The 27,782-nt window shown below is 41.0% G+C and overlaps 1 protein-coding gene across 5 annotated transcripts in view; it reads left to right on the top strand.

Annotated features, from left to right (window-relative positions):
• Positions 1-27,782, top strand: part of BTBD9 (BTB domain containing 9) — a 482,019-nt gene that overhangs the window by 390,289 nt on the left and 63,948 nt on the right. For all 5 annotated transcript variants that reach the window (XM_019029706.4, XM_063707576.1, XM_055390323.2 and 2 more), the window contains exon 9: positions 3,755-3,862. In XM_019029706.4, coding sequence (XP_018885251.2) covers positions 3,755-3,862 — 108 coding nt within the window. The remainder of the gene's footprint in view (positions 1-3,754; positions 3,863-27,782) is intronic.

The following is a 27,782-nucleotide window of genomic DNA, read 5'->3' as shown; positions in this document are numbered from 1 at the left end:
TTGATTTGAAGTGTTCCCCTAGTTTTACTCTACTGTGTCAGAGTTACGAATGATTTCAATCCAGAACATATATGGAACATATGCCATGAACACAGCCTACATGTTTGAAGCAGAGTTTTTAAAAAGAGAAAGACCAAACATCTTTCTAAAGGTCTTATAATCAAAATGAGAACCAGACAAACATAGGAGCAAAAAATACACTTTTAAAAGTTACTCAAAATAAATATAAATTAGCATAGGCTAACTGCATAAAAGTGCTTAGAGACTAGGATAATATTTGAGGAAATGACTAATGAAGGAAATGATTCACGTTCTTATAAGAAAATTAGTGTAATCTAAGAGTAGAATTTTGGGCCACTTAAGAACAACAGAGTGGAATCCTTTCTGATTCATTCAGGGTACTTTGAGAGATTAAACACTCAGGCGTATTAAAGAGAATCAGTAGGTATCATCTACTAATGCTTTCCAAACACATTTAACAGTTTTCTCTACTTAAAAGATGAGTTCAAAAATATTAGGTAGCATGGGTTTAGTAATTGATAGCAAACAGAATTACAATAGAAAATAAGGAATGAAAGGGAAGGCGAGCCCTTTAGGAGGCCAGGCGAGAGGGTAGCTTGAGGCCAGGAGTTTGACCCCACCTGGCCAACACAGTGAGACCCTATCTCTACAAAATAATCTTTTTTTTGTTTGTTTTTTAATTAGCTGGGTGTGGTAGTGTGTGCCTGTAATCCCAGCTACTTGGGAGGCTAAGGCAGGAGGATTGCTTTAGCCCAGGAGTTTGAGGCTGGAGTGAGCTATGATTGCACCACTGCACTCCAGCCTGGGCAACAGAGAGAGAAGCTGTCCTCCCAACCTCCCCCAACAAAAAAAAAGGTAACGGTAAAGGAAAACGGAAAATACAGGCAATCCTGGTCCTCAGTAATAGCTTTATATGTGATACTAAACTGAACTTGTGCAAAGGATTTTCACTGATTATAATCATAAGATTAAGGGAAAATAATACAAACTACTTTTATAGAGTGATAGGTTAGAGGTTGTAAATTGTGAACCAGATATATAAACTGAGAGTAATGGAAACATTTGGCAGTGGGATTACAGAAATGGGCTTTTGGTGAAGGTACCAGGTTAGAACCTTGTATCATTTCCATCACTTAGTTACTGTATGAGTTTAGACAAGTTACTTAACATGCTTTAATCCTCACACTTTCAATGTCTGTAATTTCATAATAATAGTGCTTGCTAAGAGGATATTTAGAAGGATTTTAATAAGACAGATTGTACAGAGCACTTAACATAGGGCCTAATACACAGTTACCATTAAAGAAATGTTGGCCATCATGATCATTATTATTGATTTTTTTTTGTTTTTTGTTTTTTGTTTTTTTGAGACAGAGTCTCGCTCTGTGGCCCAGGCCAGAGTGCAGTGGTATGATCTCAGCTCACTGCAAGCTCCGCCTCCTGGATTCAAGCGATTCTCCTGCCTCAGCCTCCCGAGTAGCTGGGATTACAGGTGCCCACCACCACGCCCGGCTAATTTTTTGTATTTTTAGTAGAGACGGCATTTCACTGTGTTAGCCAGGATGGTCTCAATCTCCAGATCTCGTGATCCACCCGCCTTGGCCTCCCAAAGTGCTGGGATTACAGGCGTGAGCCACTGCGCCCGGCCATTATTGCTGTAGTTACAAAGAATAGATTTGCTCAGTAAGCACTGCCTGAGTTTAAGCTCCGTGTGAGACATTATGTGAATGGTATAGAAAAAATCAATAAGACATAGATACTGCCTTCAAGGAGCTCACTATCTATGCCAGCTGGTAGAAGAAGCAAACACATATGGCCAACTATAAAGCAGTAAAACACATAGTTTGTATGGGAAGGACTTTTAAGGTTGAAATATCTGTCTCCCCTGTGGCACTGTCAGAAGCAAAATACTAATCCTGTACTGCAACACTCAGATTCTTTTTTAAAATTATTTTTTAGGCCGGCCGCAGTGGCTCACGCCTGTAATCCCAACACTTTGGGAGGCTGAGGCAGGTGGATCACCTGAGGTCAGGAGTTCGAGACCAGCCTGGCCAACTTGGTGATACCCCATCTCTATTAAAAATACAAAAATTAGCTGGGCATGGTGGCGGGAGCCTGTAATCCCAGCTACTCGGGAGGGTAAGGCAGGAGAATCACTTGAACCCGGGAGGCGGAGGTTGCAGTGAGCCAAGATCGCGCCATTGCACTCCAGCCCGGGAGACAGAGTGAGACTCCATCTCAAAATATATATATACATATATATTTTTTTAATGGAGGAATAACACACACAGAGTGAACAGATCTTTTATGTATAGCTCAGTGATTATTTACATGCATTTATGCCCGTGTAACTACCACTCAGATCAAAAATAGCACTTTTCCAGGATTCTAGAAAGTTCCCTTTTACCCTTTCCTAGTCGATACCTCCCCCAGAACTAACCACTGTTCTGATTCCTGTCACCAACAGATAAATTGTCTGCTTTGAGCTTCATGTAAGTGGAATTACACAGTTAATGCTTAAGTTCTTATCTGGGCAGAAAAGGGGGATAAGAACAGGACCAAGGTAATCAATTTCTAAATAATGAAAGTTTTGCAAATGAATGTATATTTGCCTATATCTCCAAATCAGATAATCCTACTACAGCTATGTAAAAATCCTGGTGAGAATAAGAAGGAAGCTAAAACACAATAATAAAGGTGATGGGGTTATCACCAATTAGAAAATACTATAACAAATATCAATTAGACCAGCACAGCGGCTCACACCTGTAATCCTGGCACTTTGGGAGGCTGAGGTGGGAGGATCACTTGAGGCTAGAAGTTTGAGACCAGCCTGGGCAACACAGCGAGACCCTGACTCTACCTAAAATTTAAAAATAGCCAGGCATGGTGGTGCATGCCTGTAACTACTTGGGAGGCTGAGGTAGAAGGATCACTTGAGCCCAGGAGTTGGAGGCTGTGATGAGCTATGATCATACCACTGCAGTCCAGTCTGGGCAGCAGGGTGAAAATTTGCTCTAAAAATAAAAATAAAAATAAAAAATCAATTAGGCTGGGCACGGTGGCTCGCACCTATAATCTCAACACTTTGGGGGGCGAAGGTAGGAGGATACTTGAAGCCAGGAGTTCAGGACCTGCCTGGGCAACATAGTGAGACTGTGCCTCTACCAAAAAAAAAAAAAAGAAGAAGTGTGCATCTATAGTCCCAGCTACTCAGGAGGCTGAGGTGGGAGGATCACTTGAGCCTAGGAGTTGGAGGCTACAGTGAGCCTTCACTGTTTACACAACTGATTACTCCACTGATCACACCACTGCACTCCAGCCAGGGTGACAGAGAAACACCTTGTCTCTAAAAATAAAAATAAAAATCGACTCGAAATTACAGTTTCTCCCATGAGCAGTGATCAGCCGAGCCAACTGGAGAGGAGAGCTAGAAGAAGCTGGAAAGGTGATCTGGGGACATCTCTCTACTAAACCAGTATAAAGAACTTTGCCACCAGTGGGGCAGAGCCTGCCTGGGACTGGGGGACTTGTGAAAAGAACTAAAGATTAAAAGCCTCTCACTGCAGACTGACTCTGCCTGTTCTCTTCATACTTTTTTGGGATTCACCTTCTTTGTCCAGTCCTAGAAATGTGCTGGACAAAGGAGGTGGGTGGGAGGGATATGCCCACAACCTAAAGAAACAACCAGTTAAAACATTTACAGCAATCTTACGTCTTTCCCTTTGTTCAGGTTACTACTTTGGGATTGTGATGATCGAAGCTATAGCTACTACGTTGAGGTTTCTACCAACCAGCAACAGTGGACCATGGTTGCTGACAGAACTAAAGTCTCCTGCAAGTAAGTTGTGTCTTTTCAGGAATTTATTCCTATTGAAAAGACAGTCTTCCCAGTGGATTGGGAGGCTCAAAAGAAAATTCATAGAATCGCCAAATTACATTCTTATTTGGAGGTGGAAAACACACTCCAATGATCTTCTCTTCAGTTTTGACTATTAAATACTTATATGAAATTTACTTGATGTCACCAAACAGGGTTTCTCTATTCTGTGGTGTGAATTTGACTCACACTTTTGAAAATGACATGAGTGCCTAAATAGCGAAAAAAAGATACTTTCCTTATGCAGTCCTCTCTCAGACCCCCCACCCCGCCATGCCCACCATACCCCACACTACTTTTTTTTTTTTTAATACTTTTAAGTTCTAGGGTGCATGTGCACAATGTGCAGGTTTGATACATAGGTATACATGTGCCATGTTGGTTTGCTGCACCCATCAGCTCATCATTTACATTAGGTATTTCTCTTAATGCTATCCCTCTCCTACCCCACCAACCCCATGACAGGCCCCAGTGTGTGATGTTCCCCCCCGTATGTCCAAGTGTTCTCATTGTTCAATTCCCACCTATGAGTGAGAACATTTTTTAGGATTGTTTTCTTCCTTAGAGAACTTTGCTGAAGCAATACATACTTCAGTAGTTATTATGGGGCTCTATCCTATTCCCCACACTCATAGCATTCTCAGGGCTAGCGTCAATATTTATTTATCTCATCTCGTTAACTATGCTGTTACTCAAACTAAGGGAAGCCTTGTACCTTATTTCTCCACATGCAAACAGAGGCATTTAATGCATATGGCACTGGGGCTGTTTAGACTTGTCTGCTTGCAGCAGAAGATAGGAGGAAGCAGTCTGTGGGTTCTGAGCAGCCTAGCATCATGGTACATGAAAAGAGATCAGTGCCTCTTTGTGTAGAGCCAGAATCTCTAAGAGGCAAGGTGGAGCAAATGCGTTTCTCTTTTTATTTTTCTTTTTAAAATTGAGATATAATTCACATACCATAAAATTTACACTTTTACAGTGTACAATTGAGTGGTTTTTAGTATAGTCACAGTATTGTGCAACCATTACTGCTATCTAATATTCCAGAACATTTTCATCACCCCAAAAAGAAACATCTTCCCCATTAGCAGTCACTCCCCATTTCCCTCCAACTCTCCCAGCCCCAGCATCCAATAATCTACTTTCTGTCTTTTCTTTATGGATTTGCATACTCTGGACATTTCATATAAATGGAATCATATAGTATGTGACCTTTTGTTCCTTGCTTCTTTCACTTAGCATAGTGTTTTCAAGGTTCATCCATGTTGTAGCATATATCCAAATTTCATTTTTTATGGCTGAATAGTATTCCGTTGTGTGCATATACCACATTTGTTTATCCATTCTTCAGTTGATAAACATTTGAATTGTTTCCACTTCTTGGCTATCATGAATAATGCTGCTATGAACATTCCTGTACAAGTTTTTATGTGAACATATATTTTCAATTCCTTTGGGTATATATCTGAGAGTAGAATTGCTGGGTCATCGGATAACTCTGCGTTTAACTTTTTGAGGAACTGCCAAAGTTTTTCACAGCAGCTGCACCATTTTACATTCCCACCAGCAATGGTTGAGGGTTCTAATTTTTCCACATTCTCACAAGCACTTGCTATTGCCCATCTTTTTGACCATAGCCATCCTAGTGGGGATGAAGTAGCATATCATTATGGTTTTCATGTGCATTTCCCTCATGGCTAATGATGTTGAGCATCTTTTCATGTGCTTACTTGGGGTGGGGGCAGGGTCTCACTCTGTTGCCCAGACTGGGGTGCAGTGGTGCAGTCAAGGCTTACTGTAACCTCAAATTCCTGGGCTCAAGTGATCTTCCCACCTCAGTCTCCCAGGCAGCTGGGACTATAGCTGCATGCCACTGTGCCCAGCTAATTTTTTTTTTTTTGTAGAGACAGCACCTCACCATGTTGCCTAGGCTGGGCCAAGATTTCTTAACAGTATTGATGATGGCTTGTTTGATGCAGTGTCTGACACCATCACCATTATTATTGTAGTAATTATCAGCATATATATATTGGTTAGGTTAACTCTTGCTACTGTAACAAATAAGCTTCAGTATTTCCGTGGCTTAATACAACAGTTTATTTCTCAGTCATGGGACAGTCAGTGTGTGTGTTCCTAGTTAAGTGATTTTCCCAGAAGTGACAGGAACCCAGGCAGCTTCTTTCCTGTTGTTCCGCCATCTAGGTCCTCCTCAGCATCAGCCACATTTAGCTGGCAGGAGAAAGAACAGAGAAGGTACACCTAGTTCTGAAAAGCCTTGCTCTAGGGGTAGCATACACGCCTTCCACTCACATGCCACTGAGATGAACTAGTCACATTGCCATACTAGATGCTACTATGGCTGGGAAATGTAGTCAGTTCCTGGTTGGGTAGCCACTTCCCAGTGGAGCACAGATCTTGTTACCATCTCAGCCTCTTCTTCCAGAAGCAGAGCTGAGATTTAAATCCAGGTTCTTGCCACTATACCACATTGCCTCTTAGGACTCAAAACACTGCTAAAGAGGACTGTACCGAGCTAGATGATGAAAAGGGGGAAACAAAGTGGTTAATTTATCCCAAGCTCCTGGAACCCTTTTTATACAATAGGAGGGCCTCCACGGCCCATGAACAACTATGCATTTGTCTTTCCAGAGTCTTTGCTTATTGGGTCCACAGCTCCCAGACCAGACGTTGTACTTCCTCAAAGCTTGTCATCTTGTACTTGTCTTACCCACCACAGGTCTCTTTTGTCATTTATTGTTGTAAACTGGATTCCTCTTCTCTTTTATGTCCCTCTGTTAAAGGTTGACATGGTTTGGCTCTGTGTCCCCACCCAAATCTCATCTCGAATTATAATCCCCACATGTTGAGGGAGGGACCTGTAATCCCCATGTGTTGAGGGAGGTGACTGGATCATGGGGGCAGTTTCCCCCATGCTGTCCTTGTGATAGTGAGTGAGTTCTCATGGGATCTGATGGTGTTAGAAGTGTTTGGAAGTTCTTCACTCTTCTCTCTCCTGCTGCCTTCTGAAAAAGGTGCTTGCCTAACCTTCACCTTCTGCCATGATTGTAAGTTTCCTGAGGCCTCTCCAGCCATATGGAAGTGTGAGTCAATTAAAGCTCTTTGTTTATAAGTTACTCAGTCTTGGATATTTCTTTATAGTAGTATGAAAACGGACTAACACAAAGGTGCTATACAATGTGGGTGTTTTGTTGTTGTTGTTGTTGTTGTTTGAGACGGAGTCTCACTCTGTCGCTCAGGCTGGAGTGCAGTGGCATGAGCTCGGCTCACTGGAACCTCCGCCTCCCAGGTTCAGGTGATTCTTCTGCCTCAGACTCCTGAGTAGCTGGGATTACAGGTGTGTGCCACTGCGCCAGGCTAATTTTTGTATTTTTAGTAGAGACAGGGTTTCACCATGTTGGCCAGGCCAGTCTTGAACTCCTGACCTCAGGTGGTCCGCCCACCTTGGCCTCCCATAGTGCTGGGATTACAGGCATGAGCCGCAGTGCCTGGCCCAGTGTGGGTTTTTAACAAGAGCTGATTGACTAACTGTTGACCAGGTACATGTCATATTCATTTTGTATTTACTTAAATGGGGACTTTTTTGATTTCAAAGTCTTGTTCACTCATTAGATCCTCTTCTAGTAGCTTTGCATTTGCATTAAATTACCAACATCTTTTTCTCTCTTTAAATTTTTTTCATTGGTGGATTTAAATAATTTATATGTTTTTAACTTTGTATAGCACTTAGATGCAATAGCATTGTTTTACAAATTAATAAATAAATAATACATTAGAAGAACAAAAGTAGTAATAAGAAGGCAAATATGCCTGTTAACCTTGTAAGAATCAATGGAACCAGAGGTTATGATTTTATGTTTATAGGCGTAACTTGAATGTATTGTACCTCCCTTTTTAAAGTTAGGTCTTAAGAAATATAGAAGATATGTAAATGATAAAAGGCAAAAGGTTTTTCTTTTTAACTAATATGCTACAGTGCAGACCTCAAGAGAGGACTCTTTTAGTTTCAAGAATTGTAGTCTGCTCTTTATTGAAACAGAGTGCGTGCAGTTATAAATGAAATTATATGGAGTTTTGAAAGATCATAGCTCCGCCTCTTGATAGCATTCTACCTCATCAAGAAATCAAAACATAGATTTTTGCTGTCTTCTGAAAAATCCCTGGGAAATAAGATTCTCCAGTGTCTCCATTAGTCTCTCTGCTCCAGGAGTGGGATATTTTCCTTCATAGTTCTCCTAAGTCTGCTATAGTTGGAGCTTCTCTTGGTTTGTTTTCAGGATAAGCAGTCATTTTCTATTATAGATAACTCCGTTTTTATAGTGACTAATTTTTTAAAATTACGTTTTACCCCTCTTTCTTCATACAATGTAACCCTGTACCCTTTGACGTGTACCCTTTATTTTAAAAGCTCTCACTTTTTTTTTTTTTTTTTTTGAGACAGAGTCTCACTCTGTCACCCAAGCTGGAGTGCAGTGGTGTAATCTTGGCTCACTGCAGCCTCCGCCTACTGTGTTCAAGTGATTCTCCGGCCTCAGCCTCCCAAGTAGTTGGGATTACAGGCATATGCTACCACGGCTGGCTAATTTTGTGTATTTTTAGTAGAGATAGGGTTTCACCATGTTGGCCAGGCTAGTCTTGAACTCTTGACCACAGGTGATCCATTCACCTCGGCCTCCCAAAGTGCAGGCGTGAGCCACCATGCCTGGCTGAAATATTTTTATAGTCGAGAAGTTTTAAAAACTAAAAAAATGGTCGAAAGCAGCCTGGCCGCAATGGCTCACACCTGTAATCCCAGCACTTTGGGAGGCTAAGATGGGTGGATCACCTGAGGTCAGGAGTTTGAGACCAACCTGGCTAACATGATGAAGCCCCGTCTCTACTAAAAATACAAAAATTAGCTGGGCCTGGTGGCACGTGCCTGTAAACCCAGCTACTCAGGAGGCTGAGGCAGGAGAATTGCTTGAACCCGGGAGGCGGAGGTTGCAGTGAGCCAAGATTGTGCCACTGCACTCCAGCCTGGGCGACAGAGCACAAGTCCATCTTTAAAAAAAAAAAAAAATTCACACCTCTTTTATTAACTTAACAACTTTACTAACTCCTTGATATAAAACAAATGAGAAATTTAGCTCATTTAACCACTCCTCATTTTTGTTAGTTATGTTTTTTAGTTCTGTTAGTATTTATCTTTTAAAATTAAACAACATACTTAAACCTCTATTATTATTATTATTATTTTTTTTTTTTTCTGAGACATAGTCTCTCTCTGTTGCCCAGGCTAGAGTGCAATGGCGCGGTCTTGGCTCACTGCAACCTGTGCCTCCTGGGTTCAAGTGATTCTCCTGCCTCAGCCTCCTGAGTAGCTGAGATTACTACACCCAGCTAATTTTTGTAGTTTTAGTAGAGGGGTTTCACCAACAGGGTTTCCCCGCGTTGGTCAGGCTAGTCTCGAACTCCTGACCTTGTGATCCCCCCACCTTGGCTTCCCAAAGCGCTGGGATTACAGGCGTGAGCCACCGCGCTCAGCCTAAACCTCTGTTTTTTAATCCATCAGTTATAGACAATATTTCTCGACTCTTTACTACGTTGATGAAGAAATTACCACCCACTACATTTCCCTCATTTTTCCCATTCTACTTCTCATCTTCTGTTAGCTGCTTTACTATATTGACATTGTGGTAGTTTTTTTTTGTTCTATAACTTATAGTTAAACCATCTATATGTTAACTATAAATTGATCCTGAAAAGGGAAAAACACTAAGAACTCATTAAAATATAATGATTATATAAACATTGTTCATGACAGATCTAGGAATTGGTTGGATCTAGAGTTAGGGAAATATGTTAGTAAACTTGTTCCCCTCTTGGAAGAATTGTACTGTTCTGATGAAACAGATTAGATTTTCTTACAAGTGCTCAAAATTATTCCACATGTTAAATAGCTTCCTATTAGACAGCTTTTTGTTTTCTTGAAGTTCCTGATAAGTTTTTTCCGTTGCAGAAGCTTCTAAAGCATACTGTTTGTTCATTGGTTGATTTTGAACAGATTGTTTATGTCTGCAATCCTAAAATTTCTTCTTCTTTCCTATCATTAGTAACACTGTTTCCTCAATTTCATTTTCTTTTTGTGGAATGTGGGTAAACAGTTTTAAAAAAAACCCTTTCCCTTTTCTTAAGATATTGACCTTGGGCCCCTGTTACTTTTCTAGACCTGTTCCCCTGAAAACCTGATGGTAGTGGAATGTCTGCTGCGTTATAAGCAACATTGCTTATGATTTTAAAAAATTACCCCTGAATGGTAAATTGCATCTGGCCTGGGAGAACTGTAAATATCTGGTCAGAAACTATAGATCCTTGTGCTTCCCCGAGTGCAGAGACTTTTGTAATTGGGCTTATTCCTTGTGATTCTGGGATCTGTGCTTATGGAGCTGTCACAAGAAGTATTAGTTTCTATTTGGAATGTGAGGCTTCTAAGCCAGAGCAGCTCCACATTTACCCGTTGTTGAGTCTTATATACTCTTTTTTTTTCCTTGAGTCTTGTATACTTTTTTTTTTTTTTTTTTTTTTGATTCTTAATGCTCTTATTTGAGCTGTCACCTGCAGGCCAAAAAGAATAGCTCCCAGACAGTTGTGTTGACTGCTACAAAGACTCCCGAAGGGAAGAAATACCTGGTGCTGTCCTGGGGGCTTGCTGTGTTTCCCATTCTGTCTCCTAGGTGAATCTGAAGCCAATTATGGCTTGTTTGGGTCTGTTGAGCCTGAACATTTAGTTAAAAAGATTGCTATAATCCCAGCACTTTGGGAGGCTGAGGCAGGAGGATTGTTTGAGGCCAGGAGTTCAAGACCAGCCCCAGCAACATAGTGAGACCCAGTCTTTACCAAATAAATAAAATGTGAAAAAAAAATTAGCCGGATATCATGGCACACACCTGCAGTTCCAGCTACTTAGGAGGCTGAGTGGGGAGGATTGCTGAAGCCAGGAGTTTGAGGTTACAGTGAGCTAAGATCACACTACTGCACTCCAGCCTAGGTGACAGAATAAGAGCCTGTCTCAAAAGAAAGAAAGAAAGAAAGAAAGAAGATCACTCATGGCCATTGCAGAGAACAAATCTATAAGTAAATTTTTTCAGAAAAGGGATATAGAAAACAAATTTTCAGAACCCCAGCATATCTGAATCATAGTTTGACTGGGTATAGAATTCAGTTTTTTCAGAAGTTTGACAGCTTGGATTTATTGTCCTCTAGTATCTAATGTTGCAGATGAGAAATCTGATGTCAGTCTGATTCATGTTCTTTGCAGTAATTTATTTTTCTCTATAGAAGCCTTTAGGATCTTCTCTTCACCTCGGTAGTCTCAAATTTCACAGTGACATGGCTGGATGTGGGTCATTTGTCATTCTTCCTGCTCAGTTTGCTTCGGTATGGAAATCTGCCCAGTTCTCCTCGATTTATAAATGAGTAATATTTCATGTGCATATCATTTTCTAGAAATTCACCAAAATTTTTCATTTACTAATGTCCTCTCCAATTTGCAACCTTTTTGAATGTATTCTCTTTGCATTTCTTTGATGGCATGTCAGTGGTTTCCGGGAAGGGAGAGCGAACTGTGCCTACAATGTCAGCCATCTTGGACCTGAATTCCCAAAAGCACCACGGCCTGTGCTGACTTGTAGTCAGCTGTTGATAGTCCCCAGTGACCCCAAGTCATTTTCCTTACCTTTCGTGTGCTTGGCTGTGCCTCTGCCATGTTATGTAGCTGTCTTGTTTCCTGTCAGAGTATACTCCCTCACAGTCCTCATTTGCATTCACTTTTTAAACAATTTCTTTGCTTTGTCATGGTCCCGTTGAATAGTAATTCTGTCTGCCAAAGTATTAGTGACTTCAGCCATCATCTATCCAAAACTGTGCCCCTCGCAAACATTTTGGCAAATACAAACGATTAGATAAAAAGAATTAGGTAATGAAAATTTTCTTTTTCCACTTGAGAATTCTGTAGTCCTAATATGGAACTACCTAGTCTTTCTAGCTTTTAGCTTCTAATTTTATCACAAACTTTCTATTTCCTGCCAGATTTACCATCTAAATTCCCTTCTGAGTAAATTTTTCCCCCAATCTAAGTGTTTATTAAAAATGATGCTGCAAAGAGTTTTTTTAATAACTTAAGGAAATACCTAAGATTTTTAAAAAGCAGTGTACAAAATTATAGAAGTGTTATCATAAGTAGAAAGAATTACGGAAGAAGAAAACCAAAAGGAAATATGCCAAAATATTCATAATGGTCGACTTTGTATAAGGGATTACGGAAATTATTTCTAATTTTCAACATTTTTCTGACCAATTTACATGTATTTCTTTTAAAATCTAAAAACACTTTACTTGAAAAAAAAATTTTTTTTTTGCTAGAGCCATAAGTGTTTTATGGATGCTTGTCCTTGCCATTATTTGAGTAGCATATGCTGGCAGAGTGGCATGGTTTATTCACTGCCAGCAGTAAATCAACAAAATTAAGTGCTATACATAGCAATATCCCAGCAGCTCTTCAGAACCTTACCATTTAGCCCAAGCACAAGCTGTGTTTCCCTGGAAAGGACACTCCAGCTACATTTTCCTTATGCTTCTCTCCATGGGCTCCTTAAAGCCCGCTTCTCTGAGAGTACTTTCTTCTGCCTTTCCCTGGGACACCCAAAGTTCATTCCCATCTGAGTTTGCCCTCTCCAAGGGCCCTGGCCTACTTGGCAGGTTGGAGCACCTCCTTGGAGCAGGCAATCTCTACAGCAACCTAATCTTGGGAAGCTTCTCCCCTGTGCCTTCCCTGAGAAGCACCTTGACTGTCTCCCTGTCACCTGGAAAGACCTGTGTGGAGTCCACCCATCTGCTGCCTGGTCTTCAGCATGATTGTATTCATATCCGAGAAGCATTGTCTGTCCCCTTGCTGAATGCACTGCCACTTAGTCCTGGGATCTGTTTCTATATCTGCTATTTATTCCCTAGGAATGGTAGAAAGAGGAAAATATTTCTTCTTCTAAGTGCTGCAGTGGCTGAGGACAACAGGATAAATTAAAGGTGGAGAGTTATAGCCTCAGTAAAGTCTTCCAAAGTATAGCAAGATTGAAAAATGGTACATTTAAACCTAGAGACAATTTACTTTGCTTGTGATTTTTTTCTTTTTTACATCTTTGCCATTGTTAGTGACAATGTTGAGAAAGGTTTGATATTTGTTTTTTGCCTGCTTTGTTTCTTAATCTCACACTTAACAAATACTTTGGGTTGGTTCCAGGAGGTCACTGCTAACCATGTGATTTGGAGTTTTGTGTAAAGAACTTGATGTCACAAATAAGATGCAACAGAAAGAAAGCAGGATATAAAGGAGGAAATGTCTTCCTCATTGATACTAATGATGATGAGACATAGTTTATAGTTGGGTGACATGTTAGTTTCCAAGAAGATTGAAGCACTTGACTGTCGCATAAATCCCATATTGGTAATAACAGACAGGGCTGTTGTCCTCAGATTTTTCTGCCCTACCAGGTTGGAGGAGTATGTTTGCTTGTTCCTTCTAGAAGCGTGAGCCAATTAATGAGTTCTGGTTGTGTAATTGTCACTTTTGAAATGCTCGATGAAGATTTTATTTTTCTCTTTTCATACTTAATTCCGTTTTTCTACACAGCATTTGACAGTAATGAAAAAAGCCAGTCATGTTCTTTTCTGTTTTTTTTTTTTAAAGGGCAAACATTGGTGTTAATTTTGTCAAGAGTTTTAGAACTTGAACAATGAAGAAACATGTACCTGTAAGAGGAATGGTTTCAAAAAATGAAAAATGAAGAAAATAGCAGATTTTAGACAATACACACACACACACACACACACACACACACACACACGTACGTGCACGCGCGCCAAGTCTGACCCTAGGCAGATCCTTGTGTTAATGATGAGATATCAGCAGGCTTGCCCTATAGAAGTCATCTATACGTTAGGCCACACTTGGAGACACCAGTTACTCACACTTGTTTATGGGGTTATGAAGTACCTAAAGCTGATGCTTATTTTAGAATAGAAAATAGCAATAAGGAGTCAGCCAGTCATACCTGCACATTTAAAGGGAACTTATCTTTTGTATTGCAGGAAGTTTTTATTATAAATTTACCCAAACATTGGGAGGCATGTGGAAAGTAGATTTTGATGCTAAGTATGTGAATTGCCTGAGTTCTAAATTTAGAGCTGCCAGCAGATCCTGTGGACCCCCAGTGGGAGGCTCCTCTCTACCCAGAACATTTGGAAGTTAAAGGAGCTAGAAGGAAATGAAGTCCTCTTGGGTAGCAAATGATCAGGAAGAAGAATCTGAGAGCTCCCATTTCCTTCTTTCTTACTTAACCCAGGAGCCACGTTATTCTGTGAGGGTAATAATTTTTTCCATGCCTGTTATAAAAAAAATGAAGCATACCTCAATAAAACTTTCTCAGTGAGCTGTGTGAGCACACAAAATGTACATGGTCAGGAAGATTTTTATTTTATTATGGAAATAACTTTCTTATTAATATTATATTCCAAATGATTAAAAATAAATCAAGATCACATTTAGTTCACCTACCATCATCACTCACCTGCTCCACTCCACTCTACTGACTGACCTCCCCACATTCCCTCTGTGCCCTCCCATGAGTTTACTTACTATAGGCAGGTGGCACTTTTCAAGCACAACTCTAGTATCGTCCTGCTTAGGACCCTGCACTGCTTCCTGCTGCTCTCTGAATCAAGAACAGAATTCTTTGCGTGGCCTAGAGTGCCCTGCACAATCTGGCCCCCCGCCTCTCCATACTCCCTCTGCATCCCTCTGCCTGTTCCCATCTCCCTGGCATCCTCTGTTTTCCCACCATCCATCATGCTCTGTCCTCACACAGAGCCTTTGCGCATGCCATGCTGGTCTCTGTCTGGAGCCCACCCTCTGCCCTTTGTCTCATTAACCACCCCTACTTACCCTTTTCTTCTCAGCTCAAGGGCCACTTTTCAGGAAAGTTTGCCCTGACCACCCATCTTGATCAAATCACTGTGTTATCCCCTCTCATAAAACCAAGCTACTTTTTTTCACAGCCCTTGTTGCAGTTTGCAATTACCCATTCCATAGCATGGCTGTTAAGTTACTGTTCTTTTGCACCAGAAGGTAAGCTCCAGAGCAGGGATTTGGTGTTTTACTCACTCTTTGACCCATAGTAGTAGCCTAGCAAGCACCTAATACTTGTAGGGGTCAGTATGTACTTGATCTGAATGAATAGAAGCATGCGTGCCATTGCTCTGTCTCCAGTCACGTATGCATGTTGGTTTCATTTGTCTTGTTACTGTCTGGAGGTGTCGTTGTCACAAAGCCCAATTGGGAAGTTTGCCCATTCCAGCTCAGATGCTGTCACATGAAGCAAGGAAGAGTTTATGGGAGAGAATAAGAGTTGCCCATGGTGATGTAGTCCTTGTAAACTACGCATGTGTCTTCCTAACTTCTCTTTATTAACCCATTATTGATCTGTCATCTTTGGCTCATTTATAGCATTATTCCACAAATTTTAATTCAGTATTGCCAGAGGCTCAGTTTTCTTTGGTTTTTACATCTATCATTGCCCCTCACGTTAGTGACTTGGATCCCCTGGTAACAGTTTATCACTTCAAGTTGGTTACTGGCTGGAAGTCCATTACCTTTATTTTTAACCACTCTTAGAGAGAGTAAAGTTTATTTTTATGGAGGGGCCAAGTGCTTTTAAAACTCTTTGCCAGCTGTGCCCCTTTCAGTTCAGAAATTGATTTGATTTAAAATCCCAAGTTTGTCTGGTTAATGTTTCAATTGCTTCTCTGGATTTTTAGAGTAAAAGGTTAAAAAAAAAAAGCCCAAACTTAAACTCTGAAGAGGGACTCTAAACTGCCTGCCAGAGCATCACGTGTACCTCTCCCAGCAGGAAAGAGTCTGTTCAACAGAACAGACCTCACTCTGGAATCCTAGAGCTCTCTGTACCTCTCATGGTCTCAGGATGGCTGCAGAGGGTCCAGCCTACCACCATCCAGAGAGGTGCTCAGTCAGCACCCTTACATGACCAAGTCTTGATTAACCCCTCCCCTGAAATGGGTGTACAGACAGGGGACCTGCTGCACATTGTCAGTCACATGATCCCAAGGTAGGTAAGCAAACTGAGCAGCGGACACCACAGTAACAGTCAGCATGGGCATCTGCAAAAAAAGGAAAGTAGAGCCTATTTGTTGGTCAGTGAATAAAGGTAACAGAAAGGAAAGGCATGGTCATTTTGATCTTATCTTCTTAAAGTGACCTGCCTCAGTTTACTAAATTATAATCAGAAGTCAGCAGCCAGCCTCTGGATCTAATGAGAAGGCTCTGTTTTGGTAATTATGCCATGATTGACGCTTGCTCAGCTCTATCCCAGAGAACTAAGAGGCTCGTGTTTTCTTCCTGTGTTTAAAAAAGAAGAAGGAAAGGGGCATTTTTATGAATTCAGGGGTCCAGCATGCACACAGAATCACCATTTAGCTCATTCTCTTGGCTTCAGCTGTCTCTTTTATTCACATTTTCCATTGGCACCTTCTAGAATGGTTTCTCAAACACAACTTGTCTCAAACTAAACTCATCATTGTCATTCTCCATAAAGCAGCTCCACTCCTTTGGTGTCCCTGCTTTTGTTGTTGTAGCTCCCTTCCCCTGGGCAACTCTTACCCCTTTGAGTCTTTCTTCTTTGCCCTCCACAGTCATTCAGGTGCTATATCCTTTCTGTTATACCCTTTCATCTTTTTTTTCCATTCCCATTGCCTCCATTCGTATTCAGACCTTCATACTTATTTCCTGGAGTATTTATAGTAGCTTCTAGTGAGTTTCCCTCAATACTGTTGCAGAGAATTTCTATACTCTACGTCTGTTGCTGTACTAGAGTCTAGAACACTGTTGCTAGGTTGTCGTTGCTGTGATTTCTTAATCCCTGTACAGGGACCTTCAGTGAGGAAAGCCTCCGATCCTTACCTGGGTCATCTTCTATCTCTACATGACCAGCTCTCCCTAAACATCTCATTTTTAAATATTCTGCCTCCTGTTAAACCACATGTCCAGATTTCAAATATAAAATTACCATATATCTCTGACTCTAACCTGACTTTCTAACCTTTATTTCTGTAATTCTGTCTTTACAGTCCTTATATTCCTACTTTCCTTTCAGCCTGGCCTAATCACTATTGTTAAATGAGCCCATGCTTTAAGTCAGCTAATTATTTTTATTTGCTCTGGCTGATCTTCAAGTCTCCACCTATTCAGTGTTCCCTTCAAGACCCAGCCAAATGCTCTGAGTTCTTCCTTGATCTTTCTCCTCCCAAACACAAGTGACTGCTCCATTATGTGAATGTCCACTGTAACTGGCATGCATATAACTTGATACATTTACTGTTTCTTGGGTCTGTTTCAGAAAAGGGAAGAAATAAGGGCCTAGTCCAGGAGAAAGGTTACTTTTTAAAAATCTAGCCATTTTTCAAGGTACATTGGGATTTATCCCCTTGGAAGTATAGGACCAGCTTTTCCCAGTCATCTCTGTAGGTCTGTAGTCAAATGCACAACTTTGATTCAGTCTAATATTTGTTCAGTGACCCTAGTGGGTAGAGGCTCATACTATTAATACATTGTGAAGGAAAATTCTGAGGAGACAGGAAGACATTTCATCTCTGAAGGAACTTACAGGTTATACAGAACATTTGGGAACCATCTTGTGTGTGTACACACACACATACGCACACACAGTGTAAAATACAAAACAAGATCCTAGAATCAAACAATATTGTAACTGGTAGAAGTACCTTGGAAATCATAGCCCAAGCCTCCCATTTTACGGATGAGACAGCAGTCACTGGTGCCTTTCCCAAGTTCTCATCTAATGGCAAGCCCTGGATTAGAACTCAGGTCTCCTGATTCTGAGTCCCTTTTTCCCAGAATTTTGCATGGCCTATAAGACCACAGTAAACATGAAAAATCAGATATGTAAGTACTGTAAGTATATAAACATTATCAGAGTATGGGACGGAGTTAGGGAAATTTTTCTGAAAAGATGCATTTTGAGCCTACCCATCTGCTACTGGCTCATGTTGTGGCTGGGATGACTGGTGATTTCCCAACCCAAGGAGGCTATGAACTTCAGATTTTAAAATCACATAAAGGTACAAGTCAACTATCCACCTTCCAGAAGTATGATGAAGACTATGGATACAAAGAAATCCACCTTTATTTTTATATCATTCCCTACCTTGCTGTCAGTACTACTTCCACAGAATATTAATTTGTCCAGCCTATTAGCTGTATCATAATTCATACTTTAAAATTGGTTTTAAAAGTATAGCTTCTACACCAGTGGTCAAATCTAGATTATCTAGGGGTTCATTATTCAGTTTGTAGAGTATATTAGCCTGTTTTTCTTCCCTTTTCCTTCCTATTGCCTACTTAAAAAAAATCATTACACTGTTCATTAGGCCATTTATTAGACTATTTCCTTCCACGAAAAGAGACTTGCATGTGTGGTTTTTTCCCCTCTGTTTTAAGCCAAGCTCTATAAAGCATATTTTCCCCACAGTTGACATTTTCTTTTCACCATCCCTTGAAATGGAATGTAAGTGAATTTCACCATGGTGTTGTAAATTATGTACTGAGTATCAGTAATAAACATTTCTTACAAAGTTCTAAAGTATAGTTTCAGAGTGGTGATCATCTGGAATTGCACACATTTACCAGCTGCTTTGGAGGGAGTTTGCGAGTGCTTTCTGCTCATACACTTTTCACTTCTTTATCCAAATTTATACAACAGTATGGAGCCCATGTAATAAACCTAAATGGAGCAAAAGAATGTTTGTATTCCTAGTAATGTGGCTTAGCAATCTTGACCTGATGAGTGGTCATCTTGTTCGGCCTTCTACCTTGAGGCAATGTTGCACATTAAATTTGTCCCAGAGAGTTCGTGGTTTTCCTCAGATGAGGAAGACTGGATAATACTGCTTGCTTCCTCATCTCCGGTTCTCAGAGCCTTAGTGTAAATTTCTGCTGTGAGGTGATTCTTAGGCAAAGGAAGATAGCATATGTTGGTACTGCTCTATTAGAGGAGAGAACCTGTTTATATTGTTCTTTTTTCCTTCCTGATTCTCTGGAGAGTTACTGAATTCTCTGTAGGATTTAGCAGTGGACATATAAGCTTAATAGAAATTCTGATGCTGGAGCTTTGAAATGTATAGTCTTTTCTTTAGGGTATGCTGAGGGTGGGAGAAGGAGGGGCTCCTGGAAGCATGTTTGTTTGTTTCACATTTCTGAATCTTCAGAATTCACTTTTCCTAATTAAAATCAAAACCCAAATCTACATTAATCTAGTGTCAGGGTCACAGATTTAAACCAACAGGACTTCAGAGTTGGTGTTCTCGGAGCACCACTGAGCCCCTCCTATCACAGCCTCTGCCTGTTTGAGGGTGAATCTGGTAGGCTAATTGAAAGCCCCAATTGCCCTGTGAAGACAGAGCCACAATAACATTAAGAAATAATCAAGTTTTTAGTTAGACATGGCACGTACTGTGAATCTACAATTCCAAATGCCTTCATTTTTGAATTTCTAGTCTGATTTTCAAATTTATACCTTCACATTGCTTTAATATGGTGTTCTTACATTAATATTAATTAACTTTATGAATTTCTGAGGAGATGAGAAGGGAACACAGGGCACAATTTTCTAAGCTTTTCATTTTGGGGGATAGACCCACTGATATTTTCAGGCAGTATTTTCTTCTTTTGCCATTTCCTTAATTAAAATTATCATTCAAATACTATTGAATCATTTCCCTGCCAGGAACCCTAAACTGTAGGGCATGGGCTTATGTTAACTCAAAAGTCTGATATTTATCTAGGCATTAATTTAGTGGACATATTTTGAGCCACTGCTTTAGGTCAGGCTCTGTGCTGGGCACTTCCCTTCTCTCATGGGCTCACTAATTAAGCCTTCCCAATTGGCTCAGGACCAGCTGAGACTGAGGGGCCTTGATCCCAATGCAAATAGAGGCATTTGTGGATTCTGACACGTGGAGTTAGACCAAATCTTCTGAGTGACTCAGTAGGGATAACATTTATGGGAGTAGGCAGCATGCTAAATCTGGAAGTACTTACTACCTAGATGGAATGGGCCTGGCCTTGGTGGATACAAGAAAATCACTCGTTCTCTCTTCAGCCTGCTGGAGGGAAGTTCAGGTGTGCCTTGAGCTCAGATCTTCCCAGAGATGGCAGGATAGCAGCCTGCACGCTCAGCCAGTCCACTCCTTTGTTACCTTTTGTATTGCCAACAATAACGTCGGCTATCGGGAGGTTTAGTAAATTGACCGTGTTTTGTTGCACTCCTGTGCCAGTGCCAGGCTGCTCTTTCTGATAAGGTAAGTGTGACGTTCAGTTTGTGATGAGCACTTGCAGTTTCTGTAAATGTAATACTATATAATAAGCAGTAATTTTCCACTGACCCTTGAAAACAGGAAGTTTCTGTTTGGCTTTTAGTGACAGCCAAAATGTAGGTGTTTTCTCCCTCCACCAATATGATGAATTTCCAGAGGCATCTTTTTTCACAAGATAGATTATTAGCAAGTTGTTTCATAAGCTTGACCAAAATGTGTCATGGTTAATCTTGCCTTAAAAAAGTCAAAGTCAAATATATTGGCTCCAGAGTAGCCATTTATAATAAAATGACTATATACATTCTTAAGCTCCTTTTAGCTGTCTCCTGGCTGTGCTTTTTACTCAAGGGTTTGGTATCTTGAAGCTTAGCCCAATAGCTTGGGTGATAAAACTGCCATGTCTCAGGTTATTGTTTTAAATTTCCTATAAGAGATTATATTTTTTTTTTTTTTTTTTTTTTTTTTGAGACAGAGTCTTGCTCTGTCGCCAGGCTACAATGCAGTGGCACGATCTTGGCTCACTGCAACCTCCACGTCCCAGGTTCAAGCAGTTCTCCTGCCTCAGCCTCCCGAGTAGCTGGGACTGCAGACGTGCGCCACTACACCCAGCTAATTTTTGTGTTTTTAGTAGAGACAGGGTTTCACCATGTTGGCCAGGATGGTCTCGATCTCTTGACCTCGTGATCTGTCCACCTCGGCCTCCCAAAGTGCTGGGATTACAGGGAATACGGGCAAGAGCCACCGCTCCTGGCCAAGAGATTATATCTGAAGTGTAAAGTGAACTTGCACTAGATGACTTGGTGTCCTTCCCTGAGAGAGGAAGAGGGCCTTTTATGTTCTGTACTCTTCTCCCGAGTCCCACCCCATTAAGATTGAATGGAGTAACCATCCAAATGGACCCCTTCTTTCAGCCAAGGGCATTAGAAAGTTAGCCTGAAAAACTTGTTCAGGCCATGATGGAAGCAGGGGTCGGACATGTCTCATTATACCCTCTTCCCTTTTAGAATTCAGGGAAAGCAGACCAGCATTAACATCAACACAGATCTCAAGTCTGATAAGAAACATTTACAGTCTATTCTGTCTGAAACCTACTACTTGGAGGCCTCACCTGCATGATAAAACCTTGGTCTCAGCCAGGTGTGGTGGCTCACGCCTGTAATCCCAGCACTTTGGGAGGCCAAGGTGGGCGGATCAACAGGTCAGGAAATCGAGACCATCCTGGATAACACGGTGAAACCCCGTCTCTACTAAAAATACAAAAAAATTAGCTGGGCGTGGTGGCGGGTGCCTGTAGTCCCGGCTACTCGGGAGGCTGAGGCAGGAGAATGGTGTGAACCCGGGAGGTGCAGCTTGCAGTGAGCCGAGATCGCGCCACTGCACTCCAGCCTGGGCGACAGAGCGAGACTCTGTCTCAAAAAAAAAAAAAAAAAAAAAAAAAAACCTTGGTCTCTGCAACCGCTTACTGTAAAGCATACATTCCTTTCTGTTGATAATAACTCTCAACCAATTGCCAATCAGAAAATTTTTAATGACCTGGAAGCACCCGTCCTTGAGTTGCCCTGCCCTTCCAGATGGAACCAATGTAAATCTTACATGTATTTGATTGATGTCTCATGTCTCCCTAAAATGTATAAAACTAGGCTGTGCCCTAAATGACCACCTTGAGCACTTGTTCTCAGGACCTCCTGAGGGTTGTATCACAGGCCACTGGTCACTCATATTTGGCTCAGAATCAATTTCTTCAAATTTTTTGTTTAAAAAAGACTGAATGAGGTGCTTGCTGATTTTGTTTTGTTTTTTAAGAGACAAAGTCCTGCTCTGTCACCTAGGCTTCCAAACCTAGCCTCCGGCAATCCTCCTGCTTCCATCTCCCAGGTAGCTGGGACTATAGGCACATGCCACCACCATGCCCAACTAATTTTTCTATTTTTTTAAAATAGAGACAGGGACTCTCTTTATTGCCCAGGCTGGTCTCGAACTCCTGGCCTCAAGCAGTCTTTTTGCCTCAGCCTCCCAAAGTGCTGGGATTACAGGCATGAGCTACCATATCTGGCTGATTTTTTTTTTTTTAAACATTGGAAAATACCATTGAAAAGGAAACAGACAAATGCTTTACATTGTAACCCTCCCCACCTCTCTTTAAAGTCATCTGTTTATTTTTTCTTGACACTTGAAATACCATAAGATTCAGCACTTTTTTGTAAGGAATTAAGATTGTTTTTTCATCAGATTATCTTTTCTTCTTTCTGAGATATAGCTGGCATTATCTATTCATTCATTAGTTTCTGTAGGCATCTTGGTAACCATTTACTCCTATCAGATGGCTTAAGCAAGACCAGAAACTGTTGATTTTGTGATATCATGTGATTTTATGAATCATGTTGATGGGAGCCCTGGTACTTCCATGATCACTGGGGACTGCCATTTATCTCCACACAGGTGGCCTTCCTGGTACTTTGGTGCATCTGACTTGCTAAAACCAGGATATTAGTGAATGGTGGCAACTAACATGCAGGAGTTGTTTGAACTGACCTGACATTTAAGAAATTATTTTGCCCTTTTGGCACAAAAAGTTGGATTTGTTGATCAGAATGATAGATCCCCTCTCTATGTGGAGCTCTGTGTGGAGTTAGGAAGAAAAGAAAAGATAGACTACTTGCCTGTAGTCTGATTTGAAAACAACATACACCTCAAAAAGACTCTCCAATACGCTGACTCTTCCTAAGTGTCACCTACAAAGCAAACTGAAGTTGAATGATTGTTTGCTTTCCATGTCTGCTTAAAAATTTGTCCAAATCACAGACAAGTGTGCAATTTATGAAGACAAAACTAAAAAGCAAGTGAGTTGCACCTTTACAGAGTTCAGCTACTGAGCAGTGAGGTGTAGGAAAAGTGTGTGTTTGGCCTGAGATCAGGCTTCCCCTGGGCCCCTTTTGCAGTGATGCTCAGGGAAAATGCATCCTGTTCATTTGGCACAGCCATCTCTCATCTCACAGTTCTTTGTTTCCCAGATCTGAACCTGGACACACCATTCAATGACTGTGGGTTTGGGGAGCTATTGTTTTCTTCCTCCCACTGTGCCTTCCATTGAAATTTTTATTCTGCATGCGGAACTGAATCCACTCCGCACATGAAATGCACTGACCCAGGTGGAAGCAGATTTTTAATCAAATGTCATTAGAACAATCCATTTGCTGCAGAAATCTCTGGAGTCCTCATATTACTGTGCCCACATTTTCCAGTTGTTTACTGGGATTTGATTTCTAGCCCAGCATGTTTCTTTGGGATTTACTTAGATTGGCTGAATTAAATTAGGATTTATAGTTCTTGTGACCCTTTTACTTAGGAATTTTATATGGAGATATCCCCCATTACAGACCTGCATGTGTTGGCTAACTGTCGTAATCCAAATGAGTCTTTCCTTCAAAACAGAAGTGTTTTCCCCTTCACTGGGTTTGTGCTTTGTTCTTTAGCCTCTGTTAGGATGTTGGCTATTTGGATTTCAGGTTTGGGGATGGTTTGAAATGATGTCACAGACCAGTAGTCTTTAGAAATGTCTAGGTCATATGATTTGTTAATTTTACTACAAATGAAAAGTAAAGTGGGAAATGGGAGCTCTGGAGAACTGAGAATTGTAGTTTCAGAGAGGACCTAAAATCTATAGTAGTGTTGCTAGTTCCTGGTCTCCATTGTATTTGGAAAAGGGGATGAAGAGGAGAAACGCATCTAAAAGAGGGTATGGAAAAGTAGTGTCAAAGCTGTTGCTGTTTTTATTATTTCTTAAGTGAGGCATTCCTTTCCTACATAAGAACATCTAACTTATGTTTTCTTGAAAAATAAGAGTTCTGGCTGTACAGAGATCCAGAGTCTCAGTTTCCCGACTCTGATGTCCTGTCCCATATGCAGCCCTGTTTTCCCAGCTGATAAAGCCTACCCTTTCTACCTCGGGCCAGGGGTCTGTCATTGTCACTATGCCCAAGGGGTCTGTGCACACAGCTGTACTTCAGTAACATTGGCTTCTTGTGTGTTCTATTTTATACATTTGAAAACATTCTGAGAAGGGATTCATATGCTTCACAGAGTGCCAGAGAGATCCCTGGCACAAAAAAGGGAAGATCCAAGGGTCAGCTGAATACTCACATATGAAAACCTTTGAGTAAAGCAGACATTTCAATGAAAATAGGAAGTGTCAGTTACAGATATCTCTGTTACTGTGTTATTGTGTCATTCCTTTACCTGATTTCTGTTGGTCTCCTGTGACCTTTTCCGTCTGGTGTGCACCCTACATTTGGGGCCATGAGCTGCTAAGATGAGCACGTCAAGCTCATCTTTGTCACTGACCCCTCCCTATCTTAAACCTTGAAATATGGTGATCTCATTTGTTAAACTTCAGCCAGTGGTACTGGAAGCCAAATGGAGTTTGCAGCAAAACCTGAGCCCTCCTCACTAGCTCAGGTTTCAGAATCATTTCTCTCTTTGTAGCTCTGTTTGTATGTCAGCCCTGAAGGTTGGTTCCAAAAGATTGAGTCTGGGAAATGTGACCAGCCCTTGGCTTTCCTTTAGTCCTTGCTCTGACCCTCCAGTCTTGACTACCTTCTCTCAAGACTCCCATTTTACTGATAAGAAATTCAGTATCTACCTGCAGGAAACGTATGCAGACCTTTCTTCACTCATTCAGCCCCTTTCTATCAAGTACCTACTATGAGTTCAGTACTGTGGCAGGCAAAAATCTGCCTGACCACAAAATTAAAGAGGCCATGGTGATTGGTGATTGTCAGAGTGTAAAGTGCAGGCTCGCTGTGGAACAAGAGCTGCAAACCTCCTGTGGTTTAGCAGTTACTGTGTACCCACTATGTACTAGAACTTAACTGGTGGAGGGCTCAGAGCCTGTCCCCAGGAGAAGTACAGTGTAATTGCCGGAATAAGGGGTGCATGTATGAAAGTGAAAATCTGTGTTGGAATTGTTTCTGTTTAATGTAAAATTATTTCAATCTTAGCCTTTATACTAGGGATTGTGTTATTAGACTCTTTACTAGTATTTGCCACCAGCAAGAAAAGTGTGAAATATGGCAGCATTATCTGTACATGAGTGAAGTAAAAAAGGCAAAATAAAAATCCCTGGGCTGAAAATCAGGAGGCCTGGCTCTTAGCCATGGTTCTGCCGCCGATTAGCTGAGCATCCTTGGGCAAGACGTTTACTCTCTCTGTGCCTCTGTCTCCACGTCTGTAAGATGCCATTCCTAAAACAAGGCTTGGTGCTGGGCTCCAAAGGCTGTTTTTATTAAAATAATACCGTTTATTGTTATTTTATCAGTAAAAGTGTATAATAGTTATGTAAGACATAAAATATAATGGATTTACTTCTAAAGTTTCTTCTAATGTGTCTTGCCTTGACAGATGTACAGACACCCACATGCATGAATGCTATATATATAAAATATATGTGTGAGCATTCAACTCTTCCATATGGGGTCGAGCCAACCCTTGTAACTGCTTCTCCCCACCTCCTTAGCCCTTTGAAACTGTCATTAACTGTCACATACCTGGGCCCAAGCAGCTGCAGGGTGATAGCTCCACCTTTAGAGCAAAGCCTGCACCCTCAGATATTCTTTGCAGAAAGTGAGAAAATAAAATAACAAACTGAAATATATTAAACACCTTGAGCTTCCTGGAGATGAAGGCTGTGACAGACATAGTTATATATTTGAAAGAAACAGAGTCATATAGAACAACAAATAGAGGTGCTGAAGCACAAGGTCAGATGAGTTTATATTTAAAGAAAGGTCAGGAAGTTAGTCTTTTCCTTCTAAAATCACAAGGTACATACCTCGTGACTGGAATCCTTTTCCTAATGAAATATTAACATCCATTAGATATTGGGTTTGCATAAAAAATGTCTCCACATTTGTATTTTTAGCATGGACACAGTGGTATCAGTTAAAATAATTAGCCCTTGCCTGTAATCTAAAAGCCTTATCTCTTTACTCTTACTTTTTTAGAAGGCAGATGTTTTAAAACTGATTTGAAAATCAAATTTGCCCTTCAGTGATTTCATTTGGAAGAAACAGAGAAGTAAACATTATAAAGAAGGCTTTTCAGTACATTATGCATGCAAATTGTGGCAGCCGAATTCAGGTTCACAAGTGGAGGTGGCTGCCTGTCCTGGTTGAGAAAGGTTGAGATGTTTAAATTAATACAAAGGTCATCAACCCTCAGATTGTGTTCTTCTGTCATTTGGTAGCAGGGCTATTGCTTCCTGTTAAACTCTACCTGCCAAAAGGTAAGCACTGAAAGGCGCTGGCAGGCCAAATAAGGCCACAGTCGTAGTGCAGTGGCTGTGTTGAAACTTCCAGGGTAGGCTGCTGCAGAGAACCTTGCTTTCTGCCCAGCCTTGTGTGCTGGATGCGGTAGAATGGGCATAAGGGGTGTGTGCTCTTTCCAGAATACCGCACTGTTAGAGAATTTGGAGGCTATGGTCACAGAAGTTAAATATGTGCCGCAAAGAACTGCTCTGATATATTATGGGTTTATCTGATATCTCTTCAAGGGTCAGGGACCATGTCTTATTCATCTTTGAATCACCACAACTTGGCACAGAGTCTGACATGTAGTAGGAGCTTAAAAATGGTTTCGTTATTTTTTTAAAAAAATAGTGAATGAATTTAGGAATGAAGGAGTAAGTAGTTATATTTTGGGAACAACTTGTCTTTTTTAACAAATTGAATTACAACACAGATTTTGTCCATCTTATAGTGAATTAGATAAAGGTTATCACTAGGGAAGGGCAGAAAATGAGATTTAAACTAATCCAAATCAAATTCTTGCTCACTATCGTGAAGATCAAACACTTGAGCCCTCCCACAGATCTGGAAAGAAAAGGCCTCCCACCAAGGAAGCAGGACCATCCTGCCTAAAATTTGAATTAAAAATCCAGTTAGCCCAGCTCCTCAGTGGGTGGATTCTGGAAAGGGATGGTTACCCAGGGTGAACACAGCATCCTCTGGGAAGGGCTTGTTGGAATCAGCCAGGTTTAGCCTGGGCTATAGGAGGAAGCCTGGCCTCTTATGTGTTACTAATCCGTGATCCAGAGAGACTCATTTAAAAAGGCCTCAGCCAGGCGCAGTGATGCACGCCTGTAATCTTAGCTACTTGGGAGGCTGAGGTGGGAAGATCGCTTGAGCCCAGGAGTCTGAAACCAGCCTGGGTAACATAGCGAGACCTTATCTTCAAAAAAAAAAAAAAAAAGTTGCGAAAGGTTTATGTGAAAAAATAATAATAAAATAAAATAAAAGTGAACTGTAGCTAGAAAGTCCAATAACAAATCTTTTGGGAAGATCTTTGTGCTATACTATATCTCTCTTGTATCTTTTAATCTCTTTTCTGCTGAGACAGGCAGATCACGAGGTCAGGAGATCGAGACCATCCT

The sequence above is a fragment of the Gorilla gorilla genome, chromosome 5, assembly GCF_029281585.2.
Source record: "Gorilla gorilla gorilla isolate KB3781 chromosome 5, NHGRI_mGorGor1-v2.1_pri, whole genome shotgun sequence".
In the NCBI taxonomy this organism is placed as follows: Eukaryota; Metazoa; Chordata; class Mammalia; order Primates; family Hominidae; genus Gorilla; species Gorilla gorilla.
This window is presented reverse-complemented; position numbering and strand designations above follow the sequence as displayed.